The following is a 16,207-nucleotide window of genomic DNA, read 5'->3' on the forward strand; positions in this document are numbered from 1 at the left end:
TGCATACCAGTTAAATGCAGTGTCAAGAGTTTCTTGCAAGATCACGTTAAGGCTTGGGATGTCATGATGCAAAGAAAGTAAAGTTGTATCATCAGCATAGTAGATTACAGACTGTGATACACAATGGGGCATGTCATTGACAGCCACAATGAAAAAGAAGGGGCCAAGGACCGAGCACTGTGGTACACCCATGCCAATTTCTACTAAGGGGAAATGTCTATTTCTAATTGAGACTAACTGTCTTCTGTTGGTCAAGTAGGAAGAGATTACTGCCAGTGTAGATTTCTGTAGACCATACTATTCCAATTATGTTAATAATATGTTGAAAGGAATTCAGTCAAAAGCTCTACTTAAATCACATGATACAAGTGACACCATCTTCTTATTTTTGAAAGCAGTTAAAGTTTGGTCAACAGTTTCTAGAACAGCTGCAGTGGTATTTTTAACTGGGCAAAATCCATACTGATTATTGCATAAAAGGGCACATTTTTTAAAGTAATTATTTAATTGGATGTACATGAGTGATTAAAATATTTTTGAGAATATTGGCACAGTAGAAACTGTTGATAGCTCTGGGGGAGTAATTTATCACACTTTTTGCATATGGGAATAACTTTTGAGATTTTGAGTGAATCTGGAAAAACTCCATACTCTAGACATTTATTAAAAATAAAACTTAGTAACTCACTTATCAAGTGAACCACTCTTGTAACAACATAAATTGAAATTCAGTAGCAGTCCATACTTTTAGAATTTGACAATTTGGAAACAGTTATACAGACCTCATCAGGTGTGATTTTATCCCATCGAAATACAGGTCCTTCTGGCAGCTGGGGACCAAGTAGATCCCTTGCAGAAGTATCTCAGGTCTTAATTTTATCTCCTACTTCTCTGACTGATGTGACAACATAGTCATTCAGATCTCATGGATCAGTCAGAGTCTGACATACCTGGCTGGAAGAATTATCTTGTGTAATTACTTCCCATGCTGGTCTGCACTTATTTAGAGCACCTTCTGTGTACCTTTCATGTGCTATTTTTTGGCCTGTCTGAGATTGGCTTTGTAATGCTTTTTATTCTAAAGGTATTCATTGTAGACCATACTCCTCTCCTCCTCCCCTTGATTATCCTCATTTTTGTGCATTCAACACAGTACAAGCATGTTTTCTCTAATTACTGCCAATTCATTTATATACCAGCTGATTTTTGTGTTGTTACATTTAGGTCTACTTGGGGAATTAACTTTTAGTAATGGGGAACATGAATAACATGTCTCCTTGTTTTTTTAAAAGAGGTCTTCAAAACCATTTTCATCTCCAGCTTTTCCTGTTTGACACCCATATGTAAAGCCCAAATTTGTGCTTTTTAACTTGTCAATAAACAATGTAATGTACTCTTCTCTCTGACATTTCACCCATGCCACATTAGATGCATTATAACAAGGTGGATGCTTGTGATAAATTGTTAAAAGAAAAGGATCATGATCTGCAAAAACTACATCAGTCAGGCTAGTCATATATTCCTCTCTATGTAAATTAACCATAATATTGTCTAGGCATGCATCATAACAAGTAGATGTGTTTGTGCAATGCAGCTTTAAAAACCTTAAAACATTTAATAATGTTCTAGATTTTCTAAATTTTTCAAAAATTAACATTATGCAGTTTCAGACAGTAAACAAACAACTCAAAGTTCCTGAAATGGAGATCAACAACCAAAAAACTTATGACTCCACACATATCAAAATTCCTAGGCATCCAGAAAGACAGCCAGGGTAAGACGGTCAGAGCAAATTGATCAGCTGGTCAATAAATTTAGCATAGTGTGTTTTGCCCTGAGAGCTCTTTCTCACTTTGTTAACAGAGATATAGAGCTTTTGTCATATTTTGCATATTTCCATTCTGTTTTGTCTTATAGTATTATCTTCTGGAGAAATGCTACAGGAATTGAAAGAGTCTTCAAACAACAAAAACGAGCAGTGAGGTACATATGTGGGATCTCTAACAAAACATCCTTCATAGGTCTCTTTAAGACTCTAAGAATATTAACTGTAATAGTTCAATATACAGTATATACTCACTGATGATGTTTGTAGCCAGAAACAAGGAATTATTACAGAAGAACTGTGACATTCGCAAACATGACACAAGACGGGAAAAATTTCCACCAAGGTTCTGCAACTCTCACAGAAGTCCATAGGGGAGTAACTGAGTCAAGAATAAGCATATATAACAAGCTTCCCATCAGTATAAAAAAGAAAATTAATAACATGCAGATACTGAAAAGGAAACTACAAGTATTCCTCAAAGAATAAACTTATTATAAAGTGAATGAATTCCTAGACTAATAAGGCGTCCTTTTGAATAAAAGTAGAGGAAAGGAAATCTTTACTTATGTCATGAAGACAAAATTGTGTACTCCTAACATAAATTATAGTGATAAAATGTAAATTTATTTATAACATATATTAAAATGTGCACTACCATTTATTCTAGTCTATTAAGTATTCACTTGAATTCACTTATGTGATGAAGATAAAAATTTTGTATTTTAGTTTAAATCATAATTACATACTGTAAATTTCATTATTTATTTATGGCACTAGGATAAAAATGTGTACTTCCATTCATTCTGCTATTTTAAGCATTCACTTGAATGCAGCTTGTAATATTGTCCACATTTTATAGAAAATCAGTATTTGTATGATATATAAAATGCTCACATGATTTTGCATTATATCCCTTGACTCCTCCTGTATTACCAGTAAACAATTTGTACAATACGTAATCAACAGAACCAAATAAGAAACCAAATCAAATGAATTGATAGTAATATGCCTTTTTGTCTTGAAGGTAAGCACTGGCCAACAAATCTGTCCCACAATTTATTGAACATAAGTTTAAGTTTTTTTTCTGCATACTATTACTGTTGTTTTCAACTATTTCTTTAACTAGGTTTTGATTGTATCTTCTCATATCCACTCTAAGGCATTCCTGAATAGTGTTGTGTAATTTAGGACTTTTTATCATGTTACTATTATTTACTCAATCTCACATGTCCTCTTCAACAGCCATCTTGTTTAGTTAGATATTTTCTTTTCTTGTTATTTCTTCACACCTTCAGCATTTTTTTCTGACAACCTAAGTACCCACGTGACTAACATTGCATTTTTCACTTCTGCATGGATAATTCTTGCAGAAAATCTTGATAATTTTGTTCATTTTGTAATCCTCATAACTGCTGCTCATGAAGTGTGTTTCATTTTGACATAATATGTTATGTACCCAATTAATTATCAATGTGTTAATGTTTGGGTAATGGTGTGAAATATACAGGAGTGCCAGTTTGTAATGCAGATTTATTCTTCATGTCTAATGGTTGACGCTTCCTCTCGGTTACTTAATTTCTCATGTTCAGTATATGATACAAACATGAGTAATCTACATTGGTTCAGTAGCTGACACATTTGTTTACTACTGCTCAATCATACATCATATATCATTAGAGTCCTCCAAATTGTAATTCTGAGTTCTACAGAGATTATTATTGCAAGGTCATCTATGAGCAACTGCCAGAGAGGATGACAATCTATTGCAAATAGGCCATTACAACAGATACTGAAAAGTAGCTGATTGCCAGTGAATCTGGTTTATGGAAATACGGGGCCTATTCAGAAAGTGAGGTCCAACTGGTTGCAAAATGGTAAAAACTGTGAAAATAAAAAATGTTTCATTTGCAGCAGTTAGCTCCACCATCCAGCTACTTCTCTACATAGTCACCGCTCTTATTTAGACATTTGTCATAGCATTGTACCAACTTTCCAATACCCTCATCATAGAAGGCACCCACCTGTGTTTACTGCCAATTCTATGCTGATCTACAGCTCATTGTCTGTGCCAGAACATAGTCTTCAAAGCCAGCGATTCATGTGAGCAGAGATGAAACTCAGGGAGAGTCAATTACAGGCTCTATTGTGAGTGATCAAACACTTCCCATCAAAAATGCTGCAGGAACTTCTTCATTGCCCCTGTAGAGTGCAGCCGAGAGTTGTCATGCAGAAGGAAGCACATTACAGTTATGTTATGTGGGCTGCATGACATTAGGCGAAATCTCACACCAGGCCCTCATGCCTTATGGGAGACACTATTGTTTTAAGCATCTTTATGTGCTTATTGTATGCTCAAAACTGAAAAAAGTGACGTGATGCAATTGACGGGCATACTAGAGGTAGTGCCCAATGCATTGGTGCAAAGCTTCATTGGATTTTCCCTGTGGTTTCCATTTTGCACCACATCAGACCTTACTTTCCAAATTGCCCTCATATAAGGTACCAGTAGTATATCAACCTAAACTGTTCTCAGTTGTCTTCACAAAGATGGCTTCTATGCACATAAGTCAACATGCTGTATCACTTTATTGCCTTGATAGCAAAACGGCTGAAGACATAGAGCAAATGAAAGTCTCAGACGTGTAAATTATAGAGCTGTGTTTGTTCCAAATCAAGTAGTGATCAAGGTTAAAGGCTTTTAATCAATTTTTTTTTAATTTTCAAAGAGTGTTATACGTGCACAGTCACATTTATAATCGTAAAATCTCAGTATTGTGGGGCTTACTGATTATGTGGGCAGGAAGCAGGAATCAACTTTGGCTGGTATAACCGATATCTGATGGGTAATGGTCTAACTGCACCCCCCCCCCCCTCCCCATTTCCTGCCCCCCGGAAAAAATTGTTTTCACAAAGTGTATTCACATCCTGCTCCAATACACTGAAATATGTATCACTTGAATGAAAGGTGCTACGTGAAATGAATGCTGACTAGTTGAAATCACATCCGAAAACATTTGTTGTGAATCTTAAAATTATTTCACCATTCACTGTGAAACTATTGATGTACCATGCTCTACTCTAGCTCAGATCCTTGGTACACACTTGGTAGTGATTGTTCTGTTAAATAAAACTTTTACTTCAAGCTTGTTAATGTTGCATATAGGTGATTGATGTCAGTGAATTTCTCTTTGTTGAAACTACTTACAGAATGAGATATGTTATTGAGTGAGACGTAAAATTCATACCACAAGAATAATCCATTTAACAAATGTTCACAATTCAACTTCTTTGTTCAGAGCACACAAACAGGAGTATATAGATATTGCACAGTCACATAACAAAGAGAAGCAGAATGCAATGCACACTCCAGCCATTCATCTGAGGATAAGAGTAGTTTGTTTGTGTTTCAAGCCAATTTAATTGGTATCAGTTTTGATTCAGAGACAAGAAACATAATATTTCATGCCTGATTTCTTGATTTTTCAACATTGAAACATGATGTTACATGACATACTGTTATTTTCTTGCAGTGGCAGCACGAGTAGCACTGGGAGCAATGGAACAGCTGCAGATGTCAGCCTTTTGTGGGGCAGTACTACTCCGACCCTGTGCTATGCCACTCATGGGGTTCCAGGAACTGGTGGAGTGAAGAGTGAACCTGATGCGTATATTCAGGCTGCTTACAGCGCTGGATACGATGCTGTTCTGTCACCTCAATGAGATGACAATGCTCATTTGAGCAGCTTCACAGATATCTTATTAATCTCTGTCCATAAAAAAACCTAGTGTGATATTTGTATTTAAACCTTCTATTGTAATCTCTCCAAAAGTGTTACAAAATTTGTTAAAAATATTACCTATTTGTACTCACCACAGTAGCTATACTACCCCCTGAATCCATTAAGGGCCTGGTGAAAAAAAAATATAACTTCATAAATTCAATCGAAAGCTCCAGCTGTATGGACTGACTAAGTCAATGGAAATGGAATTTCATCTATCAAAGTAATGATGTACAAAGGTCCAAGTATTAGATGGTATTACAAATATGAATGTAACTTAGAAATACTTCAAGAAAATCACAGCAAGGGGAAAAATTATTTTATGGAACATCTGCAACATTATATACAAATTCAAAGAAAGCAATTAATGCACAAATTGTAAAGAAAATATATACACTCCCATGTTTTGAACAATTACAATTGCGGTTTGGAGCTTGGGTACAATCCAGATAATAATCTAGCAGAAAACCGGAGAAAATTAAGGGCAGAGATACTGAATTTGTCTTTCAACAAACAACACAGTTTACCTGCACTGACATGTTTCATTTACTAATGAAATTTGTTAAATTTTTGTCTATGTCTTAACTTGATTTCAATTTCATTTGAACCTGTAGAATTACATTTGTACATGCAATAGAAGACAAGTAACTGGAAATGTGAAGGATTGTCCAATCAGCTGAGATAATGTGGAGAATTACATTGAATTACAAATGAAGAAGCAGGAAATGGAGTGGCTGATGCACCTACTGAACAAGAAAGAAAGTGTGTAGCAAGTGAAGGTATGATTATAGAGTGGGAGTAGTGACTCAATGAAGCTTTCAAGGAGAAACAAAATGGCATTGAAGGGGAAAGATACATAATAAGAGTTACAAAACGTAGAGTAAAATGTGAACAACACAAAAGGTAAGAAGAAAAGTAAAACTGAGGTAGAACAGAAGATATACAGTATTTGAGAGAAGTGAAAGATGCTCAAACTGCTTCCATTGGAGATCTTACAGTGACTAGTCTTTAAATAAGAACATGTAGTATTTTGCCTTCATCTCTAAGCATTCTTATACAATCAGCTCTTTTGATTTTTAACTGCTGCAGACCTTTAATTAATTTCCCTCATACAAATATTATTTTTGTATATTTTATCTGTTCTTCTACGATTCCTCTAGTTTCTCAATTTCAACAGTCCCTTCTACTGACATATTACCAAGTTCACTGATTCAGATTTCACTACAATGACTTGGAATATCAAAGAAAGCAATTCACAGTGTCACATAAAATTTAATCATGATTGATTCCTAGCAAGTAATAAACATTACTATCCTGTATCATAGTGTCAAGCATCATCTATGAAATTGATTGAAATTAGTATTTGTGCCAATAACTGTTAATATTAAGTGTTTCTCTTCTTTATAGCATACTGAACTGACATTAATGCGTGAGAGTTGTGTGGTACTAAAACACTGTACATCAGTGTTCTACTTGTACCTGTGGCTTATATTATAGGTACCTTGGAAAACAGATGTAGGTTGTGAACCTTAAGTAGAGCTTCTCATAGTTTCAGACAAACACATTACATTTATTTCATTTCCTGTTATCTAATGATGAGGAATTTTATTCATCAAATAAGTGATTTGAGTGGTTCAACTAGACTCTTAAAACTCAATCTCTGAAGTTTAATGGAACCAGTATAGCCTGAGTAATTTGTTGTTTTAAATGTGAAATCAATTTCACTTGTTGGAAGATATATTTTCCTATATTTTCTGGGTTTTTCCAATGTGAGTTTTGCAGTAATGTGAATGCTCTGTGATACACTGATATTTTTTGTACCATCCAAGTTGTTTGCCTCATATAAGGAAAATCACACTTGTAACAAGTGCACTAAATGTTCCATTTGAAGAACTCAGATTAACTTTGCTCATTAGGGCAAAGCATGGATCTTGGCAAAAGGTAGTAACACTTCTTAGTATCAGAAAGTCAAATGTTATTGCTTTTAGCGGCACAAACACTTGGGTAATTATCTGAACAGTTCTGGAGGTAAATCTCTGCAGATGGTCAGTCATGACTTGTTATTACTTTAATTCTTCTATTTCTTCTTACTTTGAAAGATATATCAATCTTTACTTCCTGTATTTGTTTTTCAGTAACATACATAAAAAATACCCTCATGATTACAGCCTCTCCACATCTTTAATTCTAGTGATCTTTCATGTTTTCTTAGTAAAACTAATGACTGCCAAATCCCTGGCTTTGCAAAACTAGAAAATTGGAAATCACCCTCAATTCTATTTTTTGTTTATGGTGCCTACTGCTCACAGTTGTCTGTGAGGTACTCCAAGATTAATTTTTTATTCATATTTTTTAAAATAATTATGACTGTTCGTCATTTCACTGTCTCTTTTTTCTACCAGATGTTGGTATTTGGTTCATCTCCTGTCTAACATTCACCTGTGAAGACAGGTTGAACACTGTCAGTACCATAACTAGAAAGGGGCTGTTACTGCAGAATTATGAATTATATATAATACTGCAGTATTATTATACTTCTTTCAAAAATTGTGAGATGACTAGACATGTCTTTACATGAAAAAAATTCAAATTGAGAAATTAATTGAAAAGTAAACATACATCACACAGAAACAAAGCTTCATAGCCAGATCACAGTTTGGGTAAAAACTAAGATGGGCAACATTCTGGGGAATTTCTTGTATTACAAAAATATTCCAGAAATATGTAATGCAGGAAAATGTTGCTATTAGTACTTTTAAATAGTTCTAATTAGATTGGTAGAACAGCTACAATGAAACAAAGGATTTATTATATACACGTAAATAACTGATATTTGGAATTCAGATAGACAGTTAAAGGGTAGAAGACAAGTTCATAAAATTTTAAATGAAAGTCAAATACCTACAGCAAAATAAGCTCTGGCACATTTTCCTCAACTATGGAAATCAACTTGCATGCAGCCATTCCATCTTGAGAGGGTAATAGTTAAGGAAATATCAATGTGATTCATCAGAAGAAACATAAGACATTGAAAATCATAGTGATGATATTCCTCCAAATATGCTTCCTCATTTGTTTTGGATTCAGAAATATTCTTTAAACTAATTACCATTTCACATTGTTGTTGGTCAAGATGATATCTGCCGAATCATCCTTCGTTATGACATTTCAGTTGTTGCCTGTAGCTTATCAAATGAAATGGATTTCACTGGATATTTGTGATGGTTTGATATCTGCACATTTTCAGTTGTGCTATGAAATACAGTGTGTGTGTGTGTGTGTGTGTGTGTGTGTGTGTGTGTGTGTGTGTAACAAATGGAGAGAGAGAGAGAGAGAGAGAGAGAGAGAGAGAGAGAATGTGCTGCCAGATCATCATAAATTCACACCTTGTGACTGTGGAAGTACTGCAGATTACAGCAGAATTTGCCATGGACATCGATGATGAATTATTGTGGATAAGTGACTTTCTTTTTATATGCTATGCAATAAATGATGTATCAGTAATGTTGAAACATAAGTTTTTCATCTGTGGAACATATTGCAAGTAGTACAGGTTGAGTTCTCAGATTGTGTGTTGCTTTGTTGTCAGGTCTTCTTAAATGAAAGAAGAAACTGTATGTAATTGATATTGTTTTTATGTTTAAAAGTCACAAACTTGGTTTTCTTAAAGTCTTTATGTTCCTTCCTATTTCTGTTGTAAATGGCTTTAAGCATGACATGTTTATTATATTACTAAAATTATGTAGTTACCTGGTATATCATTCTGCAGTACTGTACATATTGTTTAAAATAAATATATTATTGTGTTACTTCTACTGGGTTTCTATTTCTGTGATTTAGGGCAATGACACATTCAGTTTCTGAAGCTTCCCTGCAACCACAATGTTACCACCTACATCATAATGCAGAAACAATACCGCATAAATTGGTTTGTTAAACAATCCATGACCAAAATAATGGTCATACATGAAATAAAAGTCTGTGACTATACAAGAATGGTTTTTCAGTGACACACACACACAAAGAAATTTTTTTAACAATATGAATGTTCCAGCTTCTGATAAACTCTTGTGTCCACCAGCAATATTTTAACTCATCCCTAGGGCTTTGTTGGGCAAAGTGATCGAAGCATGTTTCAGGAGGAATAGTGAATATTTTAGGAGATGGTAGTATAGCCACTTTGAATAAAACATTCCGTATAACAAGTGTCCAATTTTTATTGGTTACAGAAATACAACTGGTTACAGTGATAAGCTTTCGTGTGATGTATTGGTACTGCAGTTACTATGGCGTTATTAGCACTCATCGGCATTTTCAAGTTCAAGTTGTGAAGTTGTGCCTGAGTTTACGTAACGGAATTTTTCAAATGTGATTGTGATTTGTTCGTCAATTCAATTGTATCACTTAATCATGACATTCCTATTTACAAATTCTGAGTATGTCATTATGGTAGTTGTGTATGGGTTTTGTAATGGAAACTGCACTGTTGCTGGTAGAGAACATGAACATTAATTTCCTAACTGCAGAGTGAGACTGGTGCAGTGCCCAGCAGTCACATTTCATCTGAACATGCAAATGAACAGAGTGTAGATGGAGAAGAAGACAGTATTCAGTTGGCAGAACATTGTTCTCCAACAAGCACATGCTGAGTTTCTACTCATATAAGTGCTCCACGTACAAGAATATGACAGACACTATTTATAAAGGACCTCTATCCTTATCATCTACAATGGATTCAACATCTTCAACAAAGAGACAGAAGTGGATGATTGGATTTTTTTCATTGGCTAATGGCAAATCACCAGTAATCCCATTACTGCTGTTAACTGATGAAGCCACATTCATTTATGATAGTGTCCATAACATCACAACCAGTGATCTGACAAAAATCCACATCCATTTGTAGATGCACATTTTCAAGAATGCTTCTCTGTAAATGCACAGTGCAGTGTGATAGGCAACAAGATGATTAAGCCTCTATGTTACTGTGTAGAGGAGGGATAAATTTATTGCTTGGGTTATGAATAGTGCTGCTCCCCAGAAAAGAAATGCCAACATGAACTCAGGAATGCTATACAGGGCGTTATCAAGAGAAGTAAGAAGTGCATTAAAGTCAGAGGTGGAGTTTATGTAAATCTACTTTGAATCTAATCATCTGCCTTTGCTTAACACATTCTGTGAGTATTTGTTTGGGTGACACACTTGTATTTCTGCAATCAATAAAAACTGGACACATTATAGGCAATATTTTATTCAAAATAGTCTATACCACCACCTCCTGAAGTATTCAGTATTCCTACTGAAACACACTGCTACAACTCCTAGGTAATCATAATATAAAAGGTTGAAAATAAATTTTGCACACATGTAACAATTTATTTATCATAATATATTGCAATTTACAATTGTGGAAGACTTTAGCTTCACAGAGACAAAATAATCAGACAAACACCAGAAATTATAACATGATGACACCAAATTGAAGATGGCTGTAAAAATTGTTTTTCTCCATAACAAGCTTACAGAAATCTTGTCAAGTGTACTACAGCATAAACAAATAAGAACTGATCAGCAGTCTTTTCTATAAAAAGCACATGGACAACAAAAGACAGGTTTAGAAATATCTGACTAATGACAGACATTTTTCTTACATCCCATGAGTGTCATATATAACTCAAATGTGAAATTTAGTTATTTTGTTGCTCCAAATTGTTATACAACATATGCTCTCTCATTGAACTTTTGCTGTTGATATGTTGCATCAGTAGAGAGAAAGCCTCTTTAATTGGTCAGTTACTACCATCATTTACACGAGGCCTCAGTTAGGTTCTCAGTAGTTTGTTTATTTCTTTGCTCTAAGTGTAAATCTTACATGATAATTAAAACCAATGGTAAATAATCAGAATAACAGTGAATATTTTACAGAGTAATAACAGGAGATAATTATGTACTTTTACAGGTTTTGCATACGTAAATAACACACACAGAATTTTTTGTCTGCTTTATGGAGAGTTCTACAGCTCAATGTCTTACTCTTTATTAACAGTAACAACAATTCTATTGACATCACAGGCTCAAGTTAAGAGAAGCATCTGATGATGGCCTACTCACACTGGCAAAAGAATGGAATTCAACTTGTTTTTGTACAATGGAAAGTCCATGTTGGAATATTAACAACATTATGATGAAAAGGATAACTTGCTACTCACCATAAAGATGGGAAGTTGAGCTGCAGACAGGCATGATGAAAAGACTGTTGTGAATAAGCTTTTGGCCAACACCTTCTTCAGAAAAGAAGAATGCACACACATTCATATTTGATGCTGGCTGGAGCAGCTACTATCTCTGGCTGCTCCGGTCAGAATTTGATTCTGGTTGGAGCAGCCAGAGATAAGTAGCCATGTGTGTGCGTGAAGTGTGCTTGCTGGTGTGAATGTGTGTGCATTTTTCTTTTCTGAAGAAGGCTTTGGTCAAAAGATTATTCATAAGAGTGTTTTCATCATGTGTGTCTGCAACTTAATGCAGCATCTTTACGGTGAGCAGCAATCTGTCCTTGTCAACATGTTTTAGTTGATTTCAGAAGGATAATGCTGATTTGCAAGGAGCTCTACTTAAAAATTTTGCAATAAATAATTTCTCAAAATAAATCAGCACAATTTATTTTCATCTGTATATCACTATCATTACTAAATGAAAAGTACCGTGTCAGCCTTCTGTGCACTTTTTTTTTAGTGACAATGAAATTCATTGATCTCTTTGAATACTATCCTTACATTTTAAATGCCTTGCATATTATTAATAGGGGCAGTAAAGACAGAGAATACTTTTATTTTGAGTTTTGCTTGGAATACGATACTTTACAATAATTAACGTCAAGCAGTTATTTTACTGGTTGTTCGAAGGCCTTAGAGTCAAATTGTGTGACTAATATGAAGTACTCATGGTCACAACACTTTTCTTTTAGTTTCATGATGTCACTATATCAAGTTTTCTGCATAAACAACAAATTTTGGATTAATTTACTTTACACACAAAAAAAAAAAAAAAAAAAAAAAAAAAAAAAAAAAAAACAGTTTCATGTTATTACATTTCTTAAAATATGGGTTTTGTGTTAAAATTTGAAATAACACACTTGGGTAATTTTGTTGCCATAAAAGATAACAGTAATTACTTACACCATTCCATTTCTCATTTTTGTCACTAAAAAGTAAGTCATTAAGGTTCAGTTAGGTTATACGGAGGACTCAAAACACAATTAGTCAATTTAGGGTGAATGTGAAGCTTAAATAATGGCAGGACTAATGACTCATTGACTCCATTGATATATTACAACCACTATGGTCTTCTATAACTTCTAATAGATAAAAAAATTTACTTTGTCTCTCTGGCATTATAGTAACAACAATTGAAACTGTAAGTTTAAAGGTAGGTGCATTTCTTGTTGTGGTAGATTATTTGTAGGGTAATAAATGTATCAAGTAAGAAACTGAAGGTGTTGCCCTTGGAAAATAAAATGAGTATAGGATTAGAAGGAGACAGTTAGTGCAAAAGTGTAAGAGGAAATGCTTCCTGTGCTAGGTAACAACACACTCCTTTCTTAAGTCATATCGAAGTGGAGAGAGGAGCAGTTTACAATTTGTTTGTAAAAATAAATAAAAAACCCAAGACTGATAAGTATGTGCAAAAGTTAAAAATAGCAAAGAGAATAAACATTCATGCCAAAATGTGAAGTAGTTTCAAGAAGACAATGTAGTGAAACAATTTCCTTAATTTTCTTTCCACTGCTATTGCTGTTCTTCTTTCAGCCTATAGCTCAGTGCGGATTCACTTTCGTGCTGCTAATACAATTTTTTTCTGTTCTTCATCTACACAAATGCTGCACTCTAATTTGAGATGCACATATACATATGTTGGCATAAAATAGGCACCAAAGAGCCACAGCTTTCAGTAATGTATCATGTCATGCACTCTGTTTATACTAAATCCACAAAAATGCAGAGAGAAATTTTATTGCTATCTATGACCACACATGTAACTACAATATATATTTACTTTAACTCTATATAACTATATAACATACATTAATCATCAAATATCAGGAAACAGTCTCTGTTAACATTTCAGTCGTGTATCTCGTAAATGCCATTTATGTGCAACAAACTCCACATTCTGATTTAGAAAAATCTGCATACTGAATGCATACAAACAAACAAATAAATTCATTCTCTCTCTCTTTCTCTCTCTCTCTCTCTCTCTCTCTCTCTCTCTCTCTCTCACACACACACACACACACACACACACACACACACACACACACACACGCACGTACACACATAAACTGCACACAAGCTCTAAGGGATACTTTTTTTACTGTTACATCAAGCTCCTGTTACATAACATATAATAATACGAAATTACTCATCGATACACTGAGCAGACTCAATTCCTGTGATGGTTTGCAGAGATATCAATATAATTCCACAATTAACAATAAATGTTTTAAATTGATAAGTAACTCTGTAAACTTTGATTACTGTTGCAGCTTTTCACATCAATGAGTGTGTTATTGGGTACAAGGTGCTTCCAGACTGTGAAGGATACATTCAGTTTTTAAGTTAGAGAATTATTTGAAATGCTTTTTCATCTGTTGGTAGAGGAAGAACTTCCTTAAATGACAAGTACAGTGCCTACTGTTGAATGCAAATGAAAAAATGAAGAAGGGCTTGATTTAAATGTGTTTGGGGTTAAATAACTTTAGGTTTTAGATCATCTATTGCTTTTTAACCACAAGTGTTTCAATGGCTCTGAATTAAAAATGAGCACATGGTGGCTGTACTTATTTTTAGAAGAAACTTGGAAATGATAGTCCATTATAATATGGGACTACTGTTTACATCCTAGAGCTAATATCTATTATACACAAAAATGGTTTTTGTATTTCCTGACAATGTGAGCCAAGAATGTATATCAAATTGCTTAGTCTCAGAAATTCCATTACATTACATACAAATCTCTATGGTGAAAAGAATGGCTCACTGTGAAACTATTGACAAATAAAGATCTAAAAAAGTTATCAAAAGTTTTTGTGTTACTACCAATATGAAGAGTCTGGATAGTAAACAATTTTATATTTTTATCATGTCTAAGGTTCCCATTACTGGTTCGGTCTTCTTCTGTCGAGTTTACAGTCAAATAAAGAATTCAAGTTCATTAAATGAATAATTAGTAAGCCACATAATTAATCAAGCAGTGAAAGAGAAGAAGCAACGAAAAGCATCTAAATAAATCTGTGAGTGGTTGACTACTTGCTTGAGCAGACATGGCTGCATCATGAACTAAGTATTAGGTTACACTTTTTTTGTTTGTTGTCACTTGTCAGGTTGTATTTATTTTCAAGAGAAATACTGCCTTTTTTGTAAAAGCCTGCCATGTATTGGTGTCTAAAGAGCTGCAGTTCTAACACAAAGCAGTAACACCTTGTACTCCTTAAAAAAATGTCATTGATAGACATTTTTATCAAAGACTGCAAACAGACATTTCAAAGTAGGAAACAAAACCACCAAAGTTGAAAATAGTCATAAATTTACAATAAACTAAAAGTAATTACAACTTTACACACGTAGGAATAAATTTTTAACTAAATACATTTACTCCATAGTATCATACTGAACTTTTTTGATTTTAAAATAGCGATAAATACCATATCCAGTTACTGTAAGGAGAACAACAATTGCCAGAGTACTTCCAACAGCAATTGGTGCAGTCTCATCTCGAAACGTTATACCTCCAGGTGAGCATTCATATTCTGTAAAAAGAGTGAAACCAAAAATTCATTTGTGACAATTTCTGAACACAGTAGTAATTTATAATCTGCCACTTTCTACATAGTTGCATGTATGTACACATTTTAAAGTCCATCTTATGGGTGATATGTAGCTGATGTGAAAATTTAGTTAGTTTACTTTTGAAATGGTTAAGTCCTATAAAATTTAATTTTGCAGTAGTTAGAGATGTTTGGATGATGCATAATTTTTCAAAATTAAAAAATAATTTGTCCAGTTACAATATCAGGAATATGTTTTAACCATAATTAACATAATAAGGCTAGTCATCCTGCGCATTCATTTAAGATGACAGCATAGCTTTTTCTCTTTCTTTCATTTTTTTCAAGTTCTCAAATAATATTTTGCAGGTCACTTAATTATATTTGAATAAGAAACAACACTGACAAAAGGTTCAGTGCATTTCCCCACCTCCCTCCTCCATTCATCCCACACCTTAAGTGAAAGAGCTGTGATGCAGTTATATTGTCATTTCAGGAAGATCACTTGGGCGAGTTAGAACTATGTTTGAAATACTAATATGTGAACTTACAGGGTGACAATTATTGAACTATATGAAATAAAATTGTCAACCACTGATCTGTTTGTGTTAGGACATTCAAACTGTGTGATTGGCTGTGGGGAATGATGGGAATTAGTATGGTATGTGTGGTTTAGTTTAGCAATGAAGCCCACTTTCATTTGGATGGGTTTGTCAATAAGCAAAATTGGCACATTTGGGGACTGAGAATCCACATTTCATGATTGAGAAATCTCTT

The 16,207-nt window shown here is 34.1% G+C and overlaps 2 protein-coding genes across 4 annotated transcripts in view; one reads left to right on the top strand and one right to left on the bottom strand.

Annotated features, from left to right (window-relative positions):
- Positions 1 to 5,548, top strand: part of LOC126254722 (homeobox protein SIX5-like) — a 178,350-nt gene extending 172,802 nt beyond the window's left edge. Inside the window, exon 4 of the mRNA XM_049955337.1 lies at positions 5,359 to 5,548. Coding sequence (XP_049811294.1) covers positions 5,359 to 5,548 — 190 coding nt within the window. The remainder of the gene's footprint in view (positions 1 to 5,358) is intronic.
- The window catches only part of LOC126252032 (uncharacterized), an 82,962-nt gene continuing 72,084 nt past the window's right edge, over positions 5,330 to 16,207 (bottom strand). Inside the window, exons 8-10 of one of the 3 annotated variants that reach the window (XM_049952838.1) lie at positions 15,308 to 15,412; positions 5,700 to 5,736; positions 5,330 to 5,594 (exon numbers count right to left, since the gene is read on the bottom strand). In XM_049952838.1, coding sequence (XP_049808795.1) covers positions 5,729 to 5,736; positions 15,308 to 15,412 — 113 coding nt within the window. In that variant the 3' untranslated portion in view covers positions 5,330 to 5,594; positions 5,700 to 5,728. Of the gene's footprint in view, positions 5,595 to 5,699; positions 5,737 to 10,985; positions 12,599 to 12,673; positions 15,413 to 16,207 lie in introns of those variants that run through there. The other 2 variants (XM_049952829.1, XM_049952821.1) reach the window with 2 other exon arrangements.

Source organism: Schistocerca nitens, chromosome 1 (assembly GCF_023898315.1).
Source record: "Schistocerca nitens isolate TAMUIC-IGC-003100 chromosome 1, iqSchNite1.1, whole genome shotgun sequence".
Taxonomy (NCBI): domain Eukaryota; kingdom Metazoa; phylum Arthropoda; class Insecta; order Orthoptera; family Acrididae; genus Schistocerca; species Schistocerca nitens.